The sequence below is a fragment of the Micrasema longulum genome, unplaced genomic scaffold (assembly GCF_059751315.1).
Source record: "Micrasema longulum isolate JH-2025_06_02 unplaced genomic scaffold, ASM5975131v1 h1tg000617l, whole genome shotgun sequence".
Taxonomy (NCBI): Eukaryota; Metazoa; Arthropoda; class Insecta; order Trichoptera; family Brachycentridae; genus Micrasema; species Micrasema longulum.
In genome coordinates, this window is record NW_028277813.1 from 240,894 (window position 1) to 265,393 (window position 24,500).

Sequence of the window (24,500 nt, forward strand, 5' to 3'; positions counted from 1 at the left end):
AATATTTAAATATACCATTTATTATTTTTGAGTAAGTTTTCCGATTTTGAATGCCAATATGTTCATTATCTTATTACGTGTCCATGTAGCTAAAGAATTCTATTTTTTCCGTTATTAAATAGTGTTTTCGGCATATTTTGAGTGCCAATCTCCACTTACTGATTTTACTCATTTGACTTTATGAACAAAAAAAGGTCTCTCGCAAAATTGTCTTTCATTATAAAACAAAACATTGATATACCTATATAAAAATATATTTCAGCATCCAAAAACTAGGGCAGCGAACGGCTTTGCCGTGTTATTCTTAAGTTTTTTATAAATCTGGGATTTATATTACAAAAATCTTTTTATTTAGGCATCTCATTTTAACCTAAAGTCTAAAGTCCACAAACTTTCAGGTAGTTAATTTTTAAAACATATCCTGAACCAAGCCTCGGGCTCAATAATAATGACGGCGCTTTAAAATCATCATAAATCAGGCTCTTCATCAAACTCGTACACTCCAATTAGATATCTTCGGAACAATTTTTTTAACGAACTTAGTATTTATGTTTTTTATATATTTTTAAAAAAATATTATTATTTTGATATTAAGTATAAATAAAAACATTTTTTTGCTTAAGTTTAAAAGAAAAGTTTAGTATTTTTTTGTATAAATAATTATGAACTTAACATTTGTTTTACATAAAACGAGAATACCTCTCTTAAATGTCATTTTGATGTGTCAGGGTGGTTGAAGAATACAAAAGGAGGGTATTAGAAGCAAACATAAAAATCTCCATTGAATTGAATTCAATTTGAATTCCTGCATTTTCGAGAAACTTCCCCATGCAATTAAATGCTAAAATTTTTACCGCGCGTAAGAGAATATTTATTTATATCCAATTTCCCGTTGTACTGAGCTTCCTCATTATGACCGATTTCAATAACAGATAGAAGCTAATTTACAGCACATCTGTAGCTAAATAGCACATGGACGACAAGAAATCTAGCCTCCATTTACATTTCTTCAAATTGACTATGAAGAATTGACAAAAATGATCAAGATACGCTGGGATTGGTCTACCGATGCAGTGCCCTATGCACCATCTGGTACATAAAGGTAATGATGATGATGACCATAAAGTGTTTCAATGACAAAATATAAATCGTTTATAAAAATAGGAGTTAATTATAACACGTCCTGCAGCTACAGAGTGCGCGGGCGGTTGCAGTCGTAGACGCTATTTACAAAATATATGTAGTAGGTAGTTACCATAATTTATATCAGTGAACTTCAACTTGTGGGTCGCGATCTCCAAGGGGGTCGCGGCCGCAAGCAAGTTAAAAGTAAAAATCGAGGGCTTTTAGTCCTACCCTGCTTCAAAAGTAAAATAATTTCAATGAGAAGAATGTGCCTGTTTATTCTTAACTATAAATCGATTCGTGGTTCTATTTTTGAAAGGCAAATAACCAACGTTTGTTCACGTGGGTAGGATTTTGCGAATGGCACTAATAATTTCAAAGCTTCCCTTGCCAGCTCTTTGCTTTTCTTTTCTCTTCATTCAAAAGACATAAATCTCATTAAAATCTAATTCAATTTCAAGCATCCCGTAAGGAGCGAGATCTATAAAATTTATACGAGAGTCCGTAAATACGAATGCCTCCTTTTTTTTTCCTTTTAATTGTCAAGAAAATACAGTTTTATATGTTGAAGTCAACACTGTTGACGATTCATTTGTCACTTTTTGATATAATCCCCGTCCAAATAGACTATGTAGAATAAATAGGCCATAAATTCCATTGTGGTGGTTAAAAATATGGTCCTACTCCCTTAAACATTGACGCACGGACGTTTTCACGGCCTCCTCTTCTTCAAAGTGAATCCCACGATGAGCGGCCCAAACAGGTGAAAATCTAATGGCAGGGCTGTATGGAGAGACTACCCATCCAATTTTCAGTTGTCGAATAATCGTCATCACACTGCCTCTAGTGAGGGAGAGAATGCGACACAATTCGTGTATAGTTATTCGGCGGTCACTACGAATGATGTCATCGACTCGCTGAATATTGCTTGGAGTCGCTGCAGTCAACGGCCTGCCGCTCCGCTTTTTGTCTACTAACGGTGTTCGCCTGAGTTCGATAGGGATCATGTTAGGATCTGTGTTAGGATTTTGCCGGTAGTGTCTTGATAATTTGATGTTCCACTGTGATTTGTTATAGATACGTATTGTTTTTCTTCTGTTGATTGAGTGCATGTTGTACAGGGCAAATTATTCTAATGTTTCCTATATGTATTTGGGTTTCGTGTCGTTTGATTGATTTGTTTGTATTACTACGTTCTTCTTCCTTTCCGATGCGGGATCTGGAGCGTGCGGCCGCGGTCTCAATTTGGAACTAACACTGTATTTCTCCACTGTAATACTGGGAAATTAGAAAAAGGTGATTGTGCTCACCATGTGTATTTGATTGATCACAAACTGACAATACTGCAGTGAGGGGTACAATGAAAGTTTTTAAAGTTTATTTGTTTTGTTGTTTTCGCGATGGATTGTAAAGAAATATTAAATATTCGCTTAATTAGTTTTAAAAAAAATAAATTGATATTGATATGCGAAACTGAAGAAAGACTCAAGTCTTTATGAACAGTTTCGGGAAAGTGGTGGATGTTTTCATTGTAACTGTGTTTGTCCTTCAGCTTCACACTTCAGAACGACGAACCCATCGTCAAACAGTGCGGACATCCACTATTGCCTCACCGTACATATTTTTCAGTCTTTTATGAATGCAAATGGGCGTTATATTCCGCATTCCAGAATTCAATCAAATAACGCTGTTTAATGCGAACATCGATGTCTGCTATTTTGCAAGCGACTACAGTGAAGCCACCCGGTGATCAGAAAGTTACCTCTGCAGTAGATTGTAGAAGACGGTTTGAAAATTAGCGTCTAATTCAAATTTTTCTCTAAACTAACTTTATTTAAGAGAAATAATAGGAGACATCAGTTCTTGACTGGCCCTCGTAGATCTTACTGCTGATAGCCCGCTGCGCCCGCTCTTTCCTAGCACTTGATTTTTCGTTAAATAATATCACCTTAATAGAAATAAAATTAAATATGATGTCGTTGAAATCGCAGACATACGAGTAGTACAGATAGTAAAGTTAAGGTGCTGGGGGGTGGGCAGATTTTTTTTAGGGGTCGCGAATGCAAAAAGGTTGAAAAACACCGATTTACATAATATGGAAGCTAGATTACCAAATATATTACCGATACAAAACTGGAGTTCTAGCAACTCCTAAATGATTTCAATAAATTTACAAAAATAAACATGGAGCAAAGCAGTAAGTTTATCAAGTGTTCATGATAATAAGAAAGAAAAATAAACCCTGTTTTAACGATTCATTTATTTTGATGTTGTATTCATATTTGAATTATTCTGTTTTTTGTATGGACCATCACACATTGATATAACTCCAGTCCTGTTAGGTTTCAAACAGCATCTGCACTATAAAAGTCCCATCATCTTTAAAAGTTTGCATTTTTTAACCTTGTTGAGAATAGCGGTGAGTGCGCACTTGTGACTGGCGAGTTAATGTTTTCGAATAGTCGATATGAGTCTGACCACCGCCGCCGACCAGCACTCGAAGTGTGACCTTTCGAGTCTCTAATTTATTGGGGGCCTCCGACCGCAAGCTGACTTCCAGGAACGCGCCGGGCGGGGCGGGGCGAGGGCCGGCGGGGGCGGGCCCACGGGGAATGGGCGTGTACATAGATTGACGCTCCGCCTTAAAGAAAAGCTCCCGTGCGATATGGAAAATAAAGAAGAAAATACTTCGCAAAAATTTCGGTGTCTTATTTACGGAGTCGTTTTCTATTAAGCACATTGAATGGAAAAACAACACGTTTTCCAAAATTAAAATGTTTATTATAGGTATATTTATGTCGGTATAATAAACTCGTATATTGAAACAAAAACGTGTTTTAAACCGCTGAAATAAGAATATCTATAAAAAAAACAACAATATTACCTACTTTTTCCGTAGTATCAAAAGGTTATTAAGGTACTGCGTCTTTTTTGTATTAATATTAAGACCAAGACGAGTTGAGTTTTCCTGCAGTTTGTCAACAATTTCCTGAAAATCACCAACAGACTTTTCAAAACTGCATGGTCTGTATACAACATCACACAACTTTAGGAGGGAATTCACTTCTATACCTCGATCAGGTGGTATTGATTTGCATAATATCGGGTTGTGGTCCTGTGGCTAGTGTCTCGGACTCAAGGACCGAAGGTCTGTGGTTCGAATCCCACTCTGCCCTACCTTGATTCCATTTTCTAATAGTGAGTCAATTACAACTCGTTGAAAATGGCCCTCAAAATTAAATATTTGGGTAAATCATAAGAACGCAAATATTTCTTTAAAAAAAAAAAAAATAATAAGATCATTATGATCATCCATCAGTATGATGAAATTTTTCTTTTCATTATCGAAAAACCTTTATAATTACAATTAAATGTGGAAATCAGAGTATTGCACTCTCAGAGTATTGCAATCAGAGTATTGCACTCTCTACGTCTCAGACTATTACACATAAATATCACAATGACATACTTATCAAAAATTACCATAATTCACACAGATAACCGTAATTACACATTTTTATCACAGATAACCATAGTTACTCATTATTATCACAGATAACCACAATTACACATATTTATCACAGGTGACAATAATTACACATTATAACCACAGATGATCATAATTACACGTCATTGTCACAAATAACCATAATTACACAAAATTGTCGCATATAACCATAATTACGTATAATTTTCACATATGACAATAATTACCACATATGGTGATAACCACAATTTTAATGTAGATATCTACTCTAAGGAGAATACAATTACAAAGGAGACGGAGAACTCTTCAGAGACGGAAATATAGCAGTCTATGCATTTACAGGGCTTATGACCCGTCATTGAATCCACTCAAAGAGATTTAATTTTATAATTTAAAAAAAAACAGCTCTAAGAAAGTCACGACTCACGACTAAGCTAACCAAATGGTCTTCGTTTGATGTCAGCGGAGGTTGCTGCGTCCGTTTGTTCTACATTCCTGTCAAAATTAAACCACCACCCACTTGAAATTCTTCTAAAATAACAGTTTTTAAAATTCGAGAGTTTACAGATTTGGGCCATAATGAGGTGCCGCAAGCCGCTTGGGTGCCAAAATTCACGTGCATTTTGTTATGCAGGCGTTATAGAAGCGGTATTTGGTTTTCACAAAAAACCGTATAAATCTAATGTGTATAATTACAAGCAAACATATCGTTTAATCATATAAGTATAACAAAGAATATTGATTTAAATACAAATATAATGTATTTTAGGGTGTTTTTAAATACGTTGCTTAAAGCTAATTATTTATTAAAGTCGAAATAAAACTTTATTTTTCGTGCAATTTTTTTCTCTGTTTTTTTAGGTACACCTAAAAATAATACATTATAAGATAATAATATGAGAACCATATATTTTATTATCTTATACACTTACTGTTATTTTATTTTTATTTTGAATTTGTTAATTCCATTTTGTTTGTATTAAAAAAAACCATTTGCTTTTCAATTCTAAGATGTTAAAAAACTACTTTATATACCTACTGTTTTTTTTTCAATGCATATTTTTATATCTAACTAATTAATGTTACATTATATCCATATTTTTTTATTTTTTATTACTCTAAGTTTTTCTTTTGATTTTGAATTGCAGCATGCCTTTTTTGGTATATACATGTCTTTTTTAAAAATATCGTGTTGTTGTTTATTTTTTAAAAGTATTCGTATGTTTGTACTTGTATTATTTAGTAAAGAAATATAACGGAAATTTATTTCGAAAGTATACGCAATATAACTATTGTAAATTTCAGTATTCATTAAGATTTAAAAATGTGATGGATGCGTATTCACGACAATCCCTCTATCAACCATGGAAGGCGGGACATCGTAATTGTTTCTTAACACTCTTTAATCTAACTTAGAATACTTCACCCCCAGTAATGAGGTCAATTTGCCTTCCCGAGGGGTGGGACCCGAGGGGAGCCGATCCCGCCCGAAGTTCACCACCTCACAGCGCCAGCGGGACGCCGTCATATTGTTTTACTGATGAGGCGTTCCTACCTAAATGCATTACTCTCCTAAGTACTGAATAATAATTAATCACCTCTGTAGAGATCAAACCCGAGCGATGCAGAACCTTAAAAATAAAAATTATTTGATATATATAAAAAAAATTGTACCCAATGTGTATGTTGGTATTTTTACTATTATATAACGAACTATGGTTCGTTAATTTAAATTCGTTTAATTTTGGTAAAACTTATGTTATTTCCAAGGACGACAGGAGTTGGCTCCAAAACAAACGAACCAGCTAGAAGCCAGCTGTCAAACTAAAAATCGAACTTTTCTATGTAGGCAATGCCGACTACTAACACTAGCAGAAAAAAAATAGACACGCACATAGGAATAATTAAATAATAAACTCATCGCTTTTCGATTTCAGTGGATAAGGGAGTAAATAAATAATAAATTTTGTGTACGTATATTTGAACAAATAGTCAAAACAGCCAGAATAAAAAAAGTTGACAAAAAGCAATAAAATTCAACGCCCAAGTGATTTATTTGTTCCTATATTTTTATTTATTTTGAAATTCTCATATCTTGTATCCGTAATTATGGTATGCTATTACATTTATGATATCGTTTATTGTTTTGGCCTTTGAAAATTGTGGAAAAAAATATTACTAACGAGAAATGACAGAAGCGACAGTGAGACTAGTGTTACCTGAAACATACTGTAATATTATAATTGTTTACATAGTTAATTAAACAAATAAACAAAATGTTAATTCATCATCCATACCCTTACCCGCACCAAATGGTGCATAGGGCACTGCATTAGTAAACCAAATGTGGCGTATCTCGATCATCTGTTACACGAAGGTAATTTAATCAGTCTTACATAGGCGCCAGTACGGAGACCACCTTTTAAATCAATATGTTTCAGGCCGACTCTTCCAGAAATTGAACCCTAGACTTCATGCCTGTAGGGCGAACGCACTTACCATTCATCTATGCTTATTTCCTTAGTCAGGATTTTTACTCGAGAGCGGTTGAGTAGAAAGTACTCGTCCAGTATTCTGGCTCTATTTCACACGCAGAATTGTATTCGCCATCCACCCAGACACGGACAAATGTTAATTGAGAAAATGCCAGTTAGATACACGTTGCAATGCTTTTACTTGTGAATATTATTTATTTATTTATATACGCTCAGTGGGCATTAACAAAGACTACATATTCTCACATAGGGCTCTTGGCTTCATAGAGTTAGGGATACCTACGTTATTAAAAAAAATAAAAATATACAAATCTTTTTATGAATAAATAAATAAATATATATTATAAATACATTATATGAGAGAGATAAAAAAGGCAATATTAAAGACGTGATGAAGAGATGAAACAAAATCGAATTTGGCAAGAGGCAGGAATGAAATAGGGAGATTGATGGTTTCAGTTGAAAAAAATGTTACATTGATGGTAATGTTTTAGATAGTATAAAATATTTGTTATAGGCAGATATAAAAGAGATTCGATGAAGCGCCTATATCTCGTGTACAGCTTTTTGTTTGCGTTTTTCATCCTTCAAAAAAGCATCCAAATTGTTTTTGAAGCGGTCGACTGAAATGGGATAGACAACTAGGCTTGGCAATTTAATCCAGTCTGAAACCACCCTGCTGGAAAGGAACTTTTTCTTGGGATTGAGGTGGAATTAGGGACGATAGAGCTTCCAGTTAGGACCCCGTAAATTTGTGTTAGGATTTAATTGATACATCTCATGCGGGGAACACTTGATTGAAAAAATGTTAATAGCACGTCGTAGCAGAACGTGCAACTAATTTTCGATGTCTAATGCCATAATATGAAGTTATTTGTATAAAAGGTAACTCAAAATATTTTTTTCTTCTCCTGTTTAAGTAACCCCGTCTAAAAGCCATAAATAATATAGGTACTTGTAGAGTAACTTGGGTAATATGCCGCGTTTGATAATATGCCACACTGCTATAAATCTCGCAAAAAATCGTTAGTTTATGGATGGATGACGCTGCAAAAGCGCCCATTCATTAAACATCGATGGACTGCATGGCAAAGTGTAATTAGGTTTCAACTGAAAACCCAAAAGCCTTAAAATATATTGACTGAATGTTTCTTGAAACTATTTTTGTGAAAGTCACGGTATCAAAAATAGCAGCTGTAGATGTATTATTCAGAATGAATTTGGATAATTAGGCCCATGACTCGCAACTCTGTTTGTGATGTCATGTTGTATGCGTCTTGTTTTGACGTTTAGAATGTAGATTTATGCCATACGCGGCATATTTTCTCCCAAAGATTTTGCGCGTAGTTAGTAACGTGCTTTTTCTTATTTTAGAATGCCTCCACTGTTCAAAACAAAACGTCTTCGAGCACAATAGACGATGTAAGCTCCGCAGAGTGCTGTAGAAGATATTATGCAGAAAAAAGGCTCTATTCGGAAGATCTCTAGACGTTTCAACGTGTCTGAACGCACTCAATTGCGGCATTAATGTACTTTAGTTAAATGTCTTAGAAATGAAATATAATAACATTGTCATTATTTCAAGATTCAAAGTAAAAAAAAAAAATAATTTGAAAAAGATTCCTCTCGGTTGCCAGTACTATTTGGGACAAGAAAATGAGAAAAAATTAGTTGTGTGTGTGCAATAATTTTTTTTGAGAAGTGCACGCCTTTATTTTTAGGTGTGGCGGTAATACCCCACTGGTGACTGTGTTTTTATTTCTTCAATTGTAATAGAGTTTTTCTATTTATTTCAACATTAAGTAAGTAATAACAAACTTTTCTCTGATATTATTATTTACTCCTATTCCCTTTTCCACGTACGAAATATCCCAATTCTTTTTTTTGTCATATTTCCCCGACTTCCTCTACATATCTGGAGGAATCCGTAGTAGGGCGAGAAAAAGATTGAATTAATCACAGATCAGACTCCAGCAGGAGGACCGTTTGTCAACTGTGTACGACAATGAGCTGGAGATGGTATAGGGCTTCAGAAAAATAATTAACTATCGATTAAACAATGTTTGATTATGTCCAAATGCTTGCAGACTGGCTGGATTTCCTCCCTAGGGAGTTGTTCATATTTAAATTTATTTCAACAGAGAGGGAAAAGTTTTCGAGAAGGGAATATGGAAGTCTAGGCATTTACAGGGCTTATGACCTGTCATTGGCTGGTTTAAGTGGCCACTTTACACTCTGTGTAACCTACTAGGCAACCAGGCGTTGTGATTTGGTTCAGCCGGATGAATCTCACCCACGTGATAAAGGTTTCAGCTCTTTCACTTCACAAAAGTCAACAGATGGAAGAGTTGAGTAAATGTGGATGTTCAAACATGGGCAGAATGGTGAATGTTACACAGTGTGTAAGTGGCCACTTAAACCAGCCAATGACAGGTCATAAGCCCTGTAAATGCCTAGACTTCCATATTCCCTTCTCGAAAACTTTTCCCTCTCTGTTGAAATAAATTTAACTATCGATTAGTTCAGCCAGATCAAAAACCCAACAATAAACGAGTTTTAATTACGTATGAATTAGTTTTGATGTTATAAAGAAAAAATAAACCGGATAATATAAATTTTTGCTACAATATCGTTTAAAGAAATACAATATAACTGCTTTATATTTTATATTGCAAGAATTTACTCGCGTGTACTTCATTTTTGTAAAATCATAAATTTTTATTATTTACCAATCAATCAAAATCAAAACCAAAAATCCCGTTAGTCGTATTTCAAATAAGCAGGTGAATAAAAATGGATAAATCTATATAATTATTCTTCTATTCAGCAGGCCCTGTCGTTATTCCACAATGGTGACATGTATTTAAAAAGTCCATTTTTTGTACGAATTCTTGGAAGAGTATTAGCTTTCATTTTAGAGATATTAATTAATTGAGGCTTGAAGAGCCGATCAGCTGAGGCATTATGTCCGATTAAATAAGGATAAGAACAGATTCATTAAGGCCGAGAAGGCATATTTATTAAGGCCCTTAGGGCTGATTAAATGAGGCCCGAAGTGCCGAATTGACTAGCACGTAGCTGGTATAGTGGAGGTCGAACCTCGGACCGATCTGATCAATGAGTCTGCGACACTATTGATCGTTGTAACTGATTTGTGATTATTAACATAACTTGCCATTACGAGCCAAAATATTACTCCAACTTCGACAACACCACACCAGCAGATGGGTACATTTGCAGTAAGTTGGCGCTTTGCAACTTGAATATCATTCCGCGGTGTCGTGCTGCGGACGGGGGCGCGGGCGCGGGCGCGGGCGGGCTTACCGCTGATCTCTTGGAACCAATAAAATGGTAATTCTGCGCCCCTAAACTACACCCCCGCCTCCGGAGTATAAAGTATGCGGGATTAGGTGGCCCTTTGATTGACTGAGTTATTATTATTGTTATTAAATTCAAAATACTTGAAGCTGAAACGTTCAGCATTAAAAAAGGATGTTGATTATTATCAATAAACAATTAGGTTTGGTAATAAACTATAATTTATTGGTGATAATAATAAAAAATCTTTATTAACCATAATATATACAATGGATAAATACAAAAAAGAAATCTTAAATAAAAACAAAGGTATACACGGTTAGATGGCGGACTTATTTGCCACTTATAGCCATTCAAAAAAATATTAAAAAAACACAGTAATGCAAAAGTAACAACAAAATATATGAATTAAAAAAACGAAATATTGGAGGAAATAAATAAATAGTAAAAATAAACAATTAATAATAAAGTAAATAAATAAAAAGTAAAGATAATACAAACTTAAATAAAAACTAAACAATATTATATAAGTTCTGGTGTCTATTGCTTACGTTATTTGTATTGAATACATTTTAATTCATTCAATCGCATCTTCCAAATGTTCATTTATACTTAAAAAATATTTAAATATTAGAAACAATTTTACCACTCTTGAATTTTTTTAATACAGTTAATTTATTGAAAATTCTTGCGAAGCTTATTATAAATCTTGACTGCCATGCATATGAGCCCTTTTTGTACAAATGATTGTTTCGTCAATGGAATTTTTAATTTACTTTTATTCCTGGTGTTATAAAAGTGACTCTTTTCTTGTGTACTAAAATATTACGGTTTTGATTTGACAATAAGACTAAGTTCCACTACATAAATGTCCGTCACTGTTCATAAATTTAATCTAATAAAATTGGCCGACATGTTGCCAGGTAATCGGCATTTACCATTTTCCTAACACATCTTTTTTTAATTTTAAAATCATCCTGTACATACTTAAAACAACAACTCTACTAAGAGTTACCCCAAAATAATACCATATTTCAAAATTGAATATATATAACATAATAAGTAAACACATTGTCTTCTAAATCGTAATTTATTATGCTGAAAACGTTGAATTTTCATAGAATAATTTAATCGTATCATTCAGATTTAAAAAGAGGTCGTCTTTTATTTCTATAATAAATAAAAAGAGGTAATTTGACACTGAAATATTTCATTATCCCTCGACTGGTCCTTCAAGCTTCAAGGCTGATCACCTTAACTTCCAAGTAACAAAAATAATCTAGATACGATGCGATTGGAGTCCTAATGCGCTGCCCTACGCACCAATGGGTGTGGATAGGAAAATTATTAACTTTTAAACGAGTCATGATTAATAATTATTGATGACTAATACGTTGAAGATGAATTTTTGCAGGTAAACGAAATGGCAAAAATATGGTTTGATTTGGTGGTATTGAAAAACATTTGTTTATGAAGCGGAATTATCCGCTTTTATATAGAAGAAAAACGCGTTAAAAACCAAATGAAAATTACAAGTTTTTTTGGACCGTTTACAAAGTTTATTAACAATTAGTTTGAATCATGAACGTCTGAAAAAAATCGGTATTCTTGTGAAATTAAAGTAAATAGAACACGATCAGAAAATTAGCTATGCAAGTTCAACTTGTCAGATTTTCTTTCCCGGAGTAGGTCCAAAAATTATTGTCTCCGGGCGGGGGCGGGGATAGGGCGGGGCGGATGCGGGACGGGGGCGGACCGGACGTGAGGCGCCGCCGGAACTTCCGTCTCCTCACTAGTGAAGTCCCCGCCGACCGGAAACCTCCTGCATTACCGCCTATTCGGGAGCGGAAAATCGGGAAATTTTGAACCGCGAAAAGCGAGTACTAACTTTTTAAGTGCATTTTACAAAACTATCGTTCTTGTGTTTTGGAGTGAAAGTGTTGATATAATTTCTGATTATTTAAATTATGCCATTTCAACAAGTGTCACTCTCAAAATTAGTTCAATTATAGTACTTAGTTACACGTTAAAACTTGTAGAAAATTGACCTAATATTGAAATGTTTGCTTATTGCGCAAGTAAATAATAAAAACTACTAAAAAAATTAAAACTCTCATATTTATTTTTTTGGAAAAAAAATATTGTGACAAAGTCAATTTTGTGTGGAATTTTAAATAATACGTAAATAACCGTTTTATAAAATAGCAATAAAATTGTGGTGGAGCAGGGTTCGTGACTCGTTGAGATACTTCCGCGGGACCACAACCGTCACACCCCTTTTTAAATATAAATATTTTGGATATAATTACGTAATATCACGCTTAGCAAACTATAAGTCTTGTCATTTTTTAAAGTAGATGTACTTATCTTAATAATGTTTTAAAACAAACGTGTTTTTTTTTGTTTTAATATAAATAAATTCTTTGGCCTTTGATAAATTTTTAAGATGGGATAGATATTTTTTTAAGAAAGAATTATGTGTATTTTAATAAACAAAATACTACTACCGTTCTTATCAACAACAGTATTTCAAGTATGGTTTGTTTTGCGAAAAAGCATAAACTTTACGCTTCAATTTTTGAAAATAATGAAAATCTGTATTATTTTTTTTGTTTTGAAAAACGCTCTGAAAATACTTAATATCGAACTTTATGGTTCAATAAAAAATTTAAAAATCAGTAAAAAACTGTTATTATTTTTTATATTCAGAATCGGTGTAAATTAATAAAATAACATAGCCTTCCAAATCGCCGGTTAGAACGGGTTGACCAACTTTTGTATTTTGTCGACAAATAAGTATTAAATACCTTTTTTATCAGTTTAAAAAGTAAAATAATTGCAAAGCCAAAACATTTTTAATTTCAAGATATTTATTTTCTCTTTTTCTTAGTCTAAGAGTTGTAACACCATTAGACGGTATTTTAAAGGTAAAACAATGCATTTTAAAGGCGTTAGCAAGGTAATTGGTTGTATTCATCATCATTGTCATTATCTTTTTCGCACCTAATGGTGCATAGGGCACTGTATTGGTATATAAATAGGGGCGTTTTTCTAACAGTCATAAGCTTCAGGTACCTGTCCAGGGACTATGAAATATTGCAATGTAAAACATATTTTTAAATAAACATTACATGTCAACGATGCCGGGAATCGAACCGGAGACCTCTCGAATCGTAGGCAAACACGTCTACAATTAGACCTTTGCTAAGTGATCACTTCTACATCATGTAACATTGACAATTCAGCCTATGGAACATTTTCATATCTTCAAATATTATATTTATTGATTTTAATGAAGCGAAAAGGCTGAAACTTTATCTATGTGATCTCTATCTTAGTCGTAATATCTAGCAATCTTATTGAAACTCTTGGGGTGTAAAATAGAGTAGGGACGTGTACGTGTCTACAAACGTTTAGACGAGTAAAAACTGAATTTATTCGGTATCTACTCACCAAAACATTACGTGATATAAATTGAATTCAATTGATAGAAGATGATTAAGTCTTTTAAGATCACACAAATTAAATTAACATAAAAATTAGTTAACACGTTTTGAATTCTCAGAAGTATATATTCTCGGGTATTATACTTATTAATCAACATTGCATTTTTTCTTTTTTCATGTTCATTGTATCAGATGAAAGGCAATTTATATGCTGTTTATCTAAAACAAACTTGTGCGGTAGAAATAATCCGGAGGCGGTACAGCCATATATTGCGGATGCCTCCCGAGAGCCTCGACCGCGCCTGCCCGCTTCACGAGGCATCAGATTCTCGCGGTCCTGGACGTCCTCGGCTGACAGTTCGTCGGCAGTTCACGTCTGAACTGCGGGACCCGGACCTGAGTCGGGAGGCCCCGCGAGAGTTGACCGCGAACAGAAACGCCAGGAGAGATTTTGTGGATACCATAAGCTCCAACTGGGGAGCTGACATGGTTTAGTAAGTAAGTAATTTATAATTATAACTGAAAATCTGTCAATCCGAAACACGTAATAAAAAAAAACTCATGTGCGGTTTTAAAATTAGTTTTAATATACCTACACTTTAAATTCAGCAACAATAAGGAGTACATTTTATAGATACTATTGGTAAAATAAACAAGTGCAAACAGATGTCTTTTAAAAAGTGACTTCTGTCATTGTGCGACTCACCTGTCAGGTGTCAGGTAATTGCAATAAGGCAGGGCGCTGGTGATCAGTGACGGATCGGTCGTGAGGATGAAGTGAACGGCGTGGGCGGGGCCATGCAGCTGGGGGCGGATAGCAGCGGCCGCCTGTGGCTGGCGGCGCGCCGCCTACACCCCTCGCACTCGTTGTACGGAAACCGCCCTTCGCACTTCTTCGGTAAATACGTCAGATTTGACTTAAATATGAAAATTCGTACACGGAACGTTTATTTTGAAAGTTGAATTAGTCAAAATATTTTTTATGTTGTATGATTTTATGTAAAGTTTAGAGGGTATCCTAAGTTTGAATAGTCCTCCTTCTGCATATATTGAACACTGAATCGCAAAGGTCTAAACTTACTTAAAATGCCACTATTAAAATAAAGGGCTCATATTATGTGGGTAGGTAGCGTGCAGGAAAAAAATACAGATGATTTTTTAATAACACCCAAATTCTTTCGAGCTAATTGCACCGTTATAAGTTAAGTTTAAAAAGTTCAATGTTTTTTATTATTTATTTTTATTATATATTTAAAACTTCAAGTACAAAAATAAGTACTTTGGCGGACTTATTGCTAAAAGCAATCCATTCCATTCCATCCAACCAAAAAACCAACTGGTCAAAAGAAGAGGTGCTCAAAATGTTATACTAAAAAACCATAAATATATATCAAAAGATACATACATAAAATAAAAATAACCTAATGAATTAAAATTGACAGCTGTTTTTTTAATTGGAAGATAAGGCTTGCACATATTAACTTTATAAAAGTACTTTACTTATGTTATACATATTAAATGATGAGGAATGTGGAATCAGATAATGAGTTTGGAAGGAGAGAGAAAGAGGAACCAAGGAAATAAAAAAATATGAAAATATGTATTTAATAATAAATAGTAAAATTCAGGGAGTTCAGGATTCTGGGAATATACCCGGTATAATAATGTTTCAGGCGTTTCTTGAAGGTGGCTAGAGAAAAAGTTATGATTGCGTCATTGTCAAAAATATAAAAATGATTATTTTTTTACTATTTTCATGCAACCACTGTTGTCTATTTTGACGATTTCACTGAACGTTTTTTGTTGTATTCTGACCTTAAAACTAGACTTGCGATACTATAATTATTTTACAAAAGTACATGTATATTTTCGAACACTCGCTCACAACAACCCCGGGTATTCTTCTTAGACTCGCCGATGAAGATTCGAACTAGTAAATAAGATTGTCACATCCGCATTCGTACAAAACTATACCTTTCTAGTTAGTGAACGACTTTCTGTTCTCCCGATACTGTAGCCCGTAGGCTCGGTAGAGAGAAATGGCATTCTTTCCCACGTTGGATACCTTCGTGAGGTGACTCAGTCAGAATAACGGACGTCTTTATTTACCATCTTCCTGCATTCCCCAACTCTCTAATCTCTTTTCTGCGTCACCTCGTCTTCTCCTCACTATGGCGGACTAAGCGTGGTCGATTTGTAATAATAACCTCCCTCTTGTGGTAATTACACTAATTTTCCCGACGTAAATTAAATGATTGGATAATTATCGGTATATTGACTTCGAATCCGTCCGTAAGCATTCCGATCACATTAAATGCTGCACGAATTCTTCGAGCGTGTGTTCATCATATTTGCGCGATGATCTTATTTTCAAATATTTTCAGGCAAAAAATCACCGCAAAACCAGACGAAAGTCTTTGATCGAAATATTTAATCAGAAGCCACCAAGAGGATAGTTATTGCGCCAATACAACCACACACATAAACATATCACAGATTTACCAACCATAAAAAAACGTGACATTTATTCAGATTATGTAATATTACTCGATTCGGTGTTCAACAAGAATATAGCGTTGTCACACAGAAAAGCAAATTAGTCACTGCACTCAAGGCGCGGAACATAAATAAAAATTAACAAATAAATTGTGGTTAAAAGATCGTTAGTGTTTGCTGGTCGTAAATATTACAACCTACGCGAAGATTTAGTTACTGCGTTCACAAAAAAATACCACAAATAGACAAATCCTGAAAAACCCTTTTGCCCTGTCTTTGATTGGACGCGAAGAAAAATATTTTTAGAGAAGATTCTCTGCCGATGGGTGGCATGGCAGGAGTAGAGCGGTCTAATGGCGGACATTTTGTTTTCGATCCATTTTTTAGGTGGTGATTAATAGCGTAAAGGCCCATGAGTGGGCGGCGAGTGCCCACGTGTGGATGAAGTGCATACCTACCCAGATCTCCACATGTCGAGTGTATAGTGAATAGTTCGCTAGGTATATTATGAGTAAGGTTTGATCTCGACAGGATGTAGTGTCGATTGTCTAGACGCCACTAGGAGTCTTGACATATCTAAAAATACCGGATAAGAATTGGTCACGAACCGAAGTGCGACGCGATTAATTTAGACGTGGTTTACCACTCCGACGAATTGAAGAACCGACTTTAATTATTGGACCATGCTGTAAGGAAAAGATTAATCACATCGAAAATTCTTGGAAAATTAAAACCATTATTCATTTGACTAAATTACAGAATGTTGATGAAAAAAACTACACCAATTTCCGTTTAAATTTGATTTAAACTAGGTATAAAACGAGTACTTACATAATCTTTTTCTAATACTTAAACCTTATTCTGTGACCACAACATACTTTATAAATTATAAGGTATGTTGTGGTCACAGAATAAGGTTTAAGTATTATCCAGTATTATGTAAAATTCACAGAAAAAAATATATGATGTAGTATTTTCATTGATATTTAATTACACAAAGGTAGGATTTTAATAAAATTTACTCAAAGATAAAATAAAAACGATACTTTAGTATTTGTGCTTTACAACAGAGATGAAGAACATTTAAGAGAAAGTTGTATAGAAGTCTAGGTATCTACAGGGCTTATAACCTGTTATTGGCTGGTTAAAGTGGCCAGTTTACACACTGTATCTAACATTTACCATTCAGCAAATATTTGAACTTCTAAACCATACCTTCTCTAAAATGTTCTTCATCTCTGTTGTAATATGTTAATATTAATAGCCCCTTAGGGAGTTGTATCCATGTCTACAAAAATTTGGATAAACTCAAAATATTGTTCACAAATTTTAAGTCAATTTATATTAAGAGGCTGCGCGGTGCCAGCTAATTTTGACGAATAGGTATTTGAACATTGTTTTAATATCATTCTCTCAAAAATGTCTCCCCGATACTGTGCGAAAAAGATAACTGCACGTCGGACTGATTATGTCTAGCTAAAATTGTCAAAATCGATATTTTTTAGTCCCGTTTTCCGCACTCTAAAACTGAACCGATTTGGTTGTTTTTTTTTGAGAAAACGTTTCAGAATGAAATTATCTGTGTCGGTGTTTTTCAGTTTTAAAAGAGTTGAAACCTTAATCGATATGGGCAACGCCTGAAAATACTTTACATACCGGTTAGTTATCAGCGATGTTTTTACTATGTCCAAGTGTAATATCAAGCGACATCAATAATACGTTTGCAACATTTGGACATACATTGTTAATTAACTATTGTGTATAACTAATGTTAATTAACATTAAAAACATTGTTAATTAACTATTACTATTTCATTGTAACAGTTATAAATCTCAACAATTATTGACGCGTATCTAAAATCGATAGATTATGTCCGTCCGGGTCTAAAGACATAGAACATAGACTCGAGCTGAACTTAAGCAAATAGTATTACTATGGAAACATAATTATATTTTAAGCATGGCGTTGAAATTAGAACCCAATAAACGGCAGAGATGCCGATGTTGACTATAAGTAAATCTTCCTGAATAATCAATGCTTTGGCGTAGATAATTTTAAACAACATTTTCTCTTAGTAATTTTATGCTTCTTTTAATCTCTTTTTCCGAACATTTTTTCTCGTCGCTTGAACAATATCATCTAGAGCAGCGGTTTCACCTTTTTTAACACCTCCAAAACGATCAGTTGAAAATACAAATTAGTTGTTGCATTTTTTTCTTTAAGTAATATAAAACACCTTTTTTTCAGATTTTTTTTTATTAAATCAAGAAGGAATTGTTAGTCAATGAGACGGTTGATATTAGTTCTAACAATGCGCTGGAAATTCAGCGCAGTTTCAGCCAATGTAAATCGTTTGTCTTGGTCCAAGTTTCATTGCTTTCTTTTGCATTTATTGTAACCACTGCACTGTTAGAAATCCATTTCCACACCTGTAAATGGAATCAGTATTTTCAAGGCTTTTCCCGATAATAATAGATATTTGCCACCAATCTTTTCTCAAAGTGTTTTTTGTTGCGTGTTTTTGAAACCTATTTTCAGTGTGTTGTCTTCGTGAAGTCCAAAGTAGTCCAAAAGTTTTGGCTTCTATTTTAGTATCTGGAAATATTCCTTCATCCACTGAAAAGGGTCTTAGCACCCGCGCAATTTGCTTGGATTTTCCTAGTCACAGACTCGTTTTCGTATTTGAAAACATTAGGTAATAAATAAATAAATGATTTGTGATTACTGAGTTAGTTATTTCAATTTGATAAATATGATTTTAATAATGATAATAATGTATTATATCAATGTCTTTACCTCTTAGAAAGAGATTTCCTTTGAGAATTTTATCTCTAAGAGCGAAATTACTCGTGAATTGTGATGCTAACAGTTTTGTTTTTTTCCAGATCCGTACCAAGCGCTGAACGCCGCCTCGCACCGCCTGGTGTCGGGGGGCTCGGGGCAGATTCAACTGTGGCAGTTCCTGCTGGAGCTGCTGGGGGACTCCGCCAACGGGGGCTGCATAGCGTGGGAGGGCTCGGAGGGCGAGTTTCGCCTGGCGGACCCTGATGAGGTGGCGCGCCGCTGGGGCGAGAGGAAGGCCAAACCCAACATGAACTACGACAAGCTGAGTCGGGCTCTCAGGTGAGGACTATACACTACTATACAGTGATACAATGATGACACTTCTATTATTGTCGCTCCTTGAGCGACTTGCTTTATCATTTGTTTTAAAAGCATAAATCGTCCACGTTTCTCCTGCGCTCGTATTACAATTGGAAGTTAACGGAGTAAGCTTCAATTATCCATAAAGTAAAACCTATCTATGTCTATAAAATTTCAACTAATTTCATTTTATTTTTTTGACACCTAGAATTTCTATCAGGCTTTGCTCGGGATCGATCTATTTGTTGTAAAAAAATATTTAATAAAATGTCGTTTAAAATGTTGGTTCACGCCAAAATTTATTTCACGTTGCGAACACTCACAGTCAAAAAGTTTGATTGTGCGGAGAAGGCCGAGAAAAATTGACTTTAACACAGCATGGTTTATTTAGCAGGGCAATGTTAAAGGCTAATTCTAAAATTCACGTCGCTACGGCTTATCGTTAAAAGTTAAATTTTATAAATTCAATCATAAATACCGAAGAAGTCTGATAAAAAATAGCTCGAAAATTGCTCGGTTGATTTGGAAATGTCATTTTAGGAGTTGATTCTAAATTTTACGTCTCTCTGACTTACCGTTAACCTAGAAATTACATCAAAAATGACATGTCCAACTTTCACATCGCTACGACTTGCGTTTCAGAGGAGTTCCCACGACGGACAAACAAATACACACACGGATTTTCAGTTCTATATTTGACTTACTTTTCAGTAGTATATAGGTGCTTCTTAATTTTTTTTGCTCTGCTAAATTGATTGTCAATTTTTAAACTTTTTTAATTGTTGCTTTTAAATTCCTTAAGTTAACAGTTTTTACATCAAAAAGTGTTTCCGGTTCCAGGTATTACTACGACAAGAATATAATGAGCAAGGTGCACGGGAAGCGGTACGCCTACAAGTTCGACTTCCACGGGCTGATGGTGGCGTGCCAGGCGCAGGCGGCGGGCGCGGCGGGCGGCGCGGGCAGCGACGCCGCCCTGCTCGCGCTGCCGCCGCCGCCGCCGGGCGCGCCGCTGCTGCCGCCGCCCTACTGGCCCTACCAGCCGCACGGCTTCTCCCCGCACTCGCACTCCTACAACTAGAGACCTATCCCCGAGGATGAACGCTGGATGACTTATCATTGAGCAGTTGTAAATATCATAACGAACCCAAATAGCGCGTACATCATACCTTAGTCCTTTGCTACCTCATTATGATACGTTAGAAATCGTAAAGTTTAACGAACCTACGAAATCCTTCAAATGTTAAAACCAGTCTACATTATGAGATATTCTTAAAAACAAATAAATTTGAACTCCCGAAATTCAGCCTTGTCTAGAGACACTTAAAACTCACTTAACTAGATGGTATAAAAATAAATATAAAAATTAAAAAGTATTTTCAGGCGTTACATAGTAGGTGAAATAATTCAACCAATAATGGTTACATTAAAAATCAACAGATGAAAGAGTTTAGGAATGGTGGATGTTTAAACAATGGTAGAATAATAAATATTGTACAGTGAGTAAAGTAACCACTTAGTCCAACCAATGATATGATATTTATGTTGTTAAGTGTTATGTATATATTCGTTCCAACTCAACACAGGACATTGGTCCCATGGAGTTGGGGTTCGTGTCTCAATAAATGTTACATAAAAATATTGTGAAAAAAAAAAAATCTTAAATGACAGGTCAAAAGCTCCGTAAATTTGAGCGTAACTACCGCGAAAAAAAACACCCATTAAAACTATTTTTATTATTGATATTTCATTTTGTGGCTTTCTATCATTATTTACGTCTGAGGTATAATGGTATATCTGTGATGTATTTCAAATTGAATCATAGATTTTTATCTAAAAAAAATTGTATTGTATTGAAAAAATTGCTACCCATCTTGTTACACAAAGAACAGAATTTTTCTTAATTTCTCTTTACTTTTTAGATTTTTACGTTTTTCCCAAAATAACTGGTAACTTTCCTTGATAAATTCGATTTAAAAATAATATTCTAACGCGGTGAAAGCAAGCTGGTAAAATACATATTGTTGCCTCCGTAAAATTATAACTACTTAGATACATAATACATATTATGTTCATTGTATTATTACTGACTATATTCATATTATTTCGAGTATTGGTGTAATTTTTAATTTACCCTTTTAATGTTTTTATTGTAAGATATGAAATAATTTATGTGGGGCTTCGTAGTATTAATAATGCATATTCTAGAATAGGAGTGTATCATTTCTATTTGATATCTAGGTAACGGATGTGATAGTGTGATGATTAATATCATAAAAGTGTATAATACAGTGTTATCTATAGCCAATGATCCAAACGCTGCATTGTGGTCTTAAACGCAAATAATTTTAATAATATATCATCATTTTTCAATCTGCATCTTGTGGTGCATAGCGCATTGCATTAGTACGTCAAATGCAGCATTGATTGACCATCCGTTGCATGAAAGTATGGTGATCAGTCTAACGCTTTATGTGCCAATTCAGGAACAAACATTGCAGTGTAAAACAATCTATTAAATTTATATTTGACATTTATCTGGGAATCGAACCCTTGATTTCAAATATGGTAGACGATGACATAATAATACTCAATAGAGAGTTTTTAGATTTTTTTAATGAGGAAGTTTAGTGGTTTTTAAAAATTCAAATATTTGTTAATAGACCATCAAATCAAGCCAAAAAAATATTTTTTATTTTAATGTATCAATAATGACGATAATTTTTTTTAAAGTTTTGTAATTTTGAAATTACAACACCCGTGACGTCACGAGTTCATGTCGGTGAGTTTTCCTGATATTTAAACGGAGAACCTCGTCCTTGTCAAAACACATTAAACGTTGAAATCTATCACAATGCAATATTTTTTGTTGGTTTTTGTTCACCTGAATCTATGACGTTTCAAGATATTTAACTTTTATGAAAACCATTTTGATTATTTTTTTTTATATTTTCGAGAAATATCGCCGTTCAAATAAATGTTGTAATTTTTACCGCCTGTAAGAAAATATTTGTTGTATACAATTTTCCTTACCACTTAATTTCCCCATTGCTCGGCTTATTGAATTTATTAAAGTGATTTTAAACAAATTAAAAACGTAGTTATTAGCTCCCAAACATTGTGACATTGTAACAGGTGCAGGTTTAATGAATTCATTCGTAATATGTAAAACATCTTAGAAATAATATTGATCTTTTAAACTGACATACAACGAGCATATAGATAATACAGTAAATAAATCACTAAAATTACTTGGCTTCATTAACAGAATATCCTCTGATTTTACTAATGTCCGTACAATCAAAACTCTTTATTGCTCAACTGTTCGCCCTCTTCTTGAATATGCCTCAGTGGTCTGGTCTCCATTCTATGTCAATCGCATAAATCACATTGAATCAGTCCAACATCGCTTGCTTCGAAAAATAGCGTGGATGCTTGGACTAGAGAGAGATAATTATTCTTATGCTGAAATAGAGTCAATGTTAAATATTTCTAGTCTACAAAAACGTAGAACTAATATTGACTCCATATATATGTTCGGCATACTAAATGGTATAATCGATGTTCCATCATTACTGGGACAAGTAAAATTCAATATTCCGACTCGTAGATTGAGAAACAATGAAGTACTGTTCATCGATCAGCATAGAACAAACTATGGCCTAAATTCTCCAATGACCCGCCTTTGTCGTATTGTTAACTCAAGACAGGATCTGGACTTTTTTGGTTTAAGTTTACAACGATTTAAACGAGCACTAAATAAATAGTCCAGATCTTGTCTCGATGTCCCTTATGTTTGTCAATGCTTCTTTCTTTTTTCTTTAAATGTTTTAAACTATTCTTTTATTGTAATATTTAAACCTTATAAATTGTATACATGGACAATGTCCGTTAATAAATAAATAAATAAAAATGACTCACCTAAAATATTATGAAATGTAAAAGAGCCTTCTATAATTGTGTTTGTAAATATTTATTTCGATATTTGATTTACAATAATTATTTCACAAAGTAGTTTTATTACAAGGTACTGAAATCGATTGCATTTAATGCTGAACTGAATTCCTGAAACTTTTTCAGTTCAGATTCTTTGTTCCTTTGAAAAATATTTATTAGGACTTTTTAAATTTGCGATGGAACATCATTTGAAAATGATGTTCAGAGCTGTGTCCACAAATATTATTTATACCGATAAGTTCAACTTAGTTCTATTGGAAATTAATTAAATTTAAAATTTAATTACTAATACTTTTAAGATGAAATACAAATATATTTTATTCCAAATTAATTGTGAAAATAGTTTAAGTACTAAAAGTTAAGCGATTTATTTATAAGCTTTTATCTAAAATGCATCAGCAAAATGATTGTCCTTTGGTGGTATAGTTAACCTACTATTGTATTATTAATATTTCTTATGTCAGATTGTAAATTGGAAAATTGTAGTATTAGTAATTTTGGTCTTATAAAATAGTTACTTGTTTGTATGGTTAAGATTCCTAAAATAGTTCATGTTAAATATAGATACAATAGCTATTATCATCATTTTGTAATTCAATACATTAAATTTTTATTATTGAATAAACAATATTTTTGTTCACCAAAATGTTTTTTATTCTCACACGAAAATAAAATTAAGAGAGAAAATGGTAATGTAAATTTTATTAAAATTAATTTTCACATATTACAACGAAGATGAAGAACATTTTAGGGAAGGTAATATAAAAGTCTTATGACCTGACTTTGGCTGGTTTAAGTGGCCACTTTAAACACTGTGTAACATTTACTATTCTGCTCATATGGGCAAATATTTGAACATTTATATTCCTTCAATTCTTCGATCTGTTGATCTTTGTGAAGCTAAAGAACTGAAATCCTTATTGATGTGGGTGATATATGGGTAGATGTTGAAATATAGGCAGAATGGTGAATGTTACACACTGTGTAAAGTGGCTACTTAAATTCGACAATGACAGGTCATAAGCCGTGTA

General features: G+C 33.9%; 1 protein-coding gene across 1 annotated transcript in view; it reads left to right on the forward strand.

The window, feature by feature from the left end:
- The window catches only part of LOC148280087 (DNA-binding protein D-ETS-6-like), a 73,005-nt gene extending 48,933 nt beyond the window's left edge, over positions 1-24,072 (forward strand). Inside the window, exons 3-4 of the mRNA XM_088228961.1 lie at positions 19,254-19,491; positions 20,353-24,072. Of these exons, the coding sequence (XP_088085087.1) occupies positions 19,254-19,491; positions 20,353-20,593 (479 nt within the window). The 3' untranslated portion in view covers positions 20,594-24,072. The remainder of the gene's footprint in view (positions 1-19,253; positions 19,492-20,352) is intronic.
- The last annotated feature ends 428 nt before the right edge of the window (positions 24,073-24,500 follow it).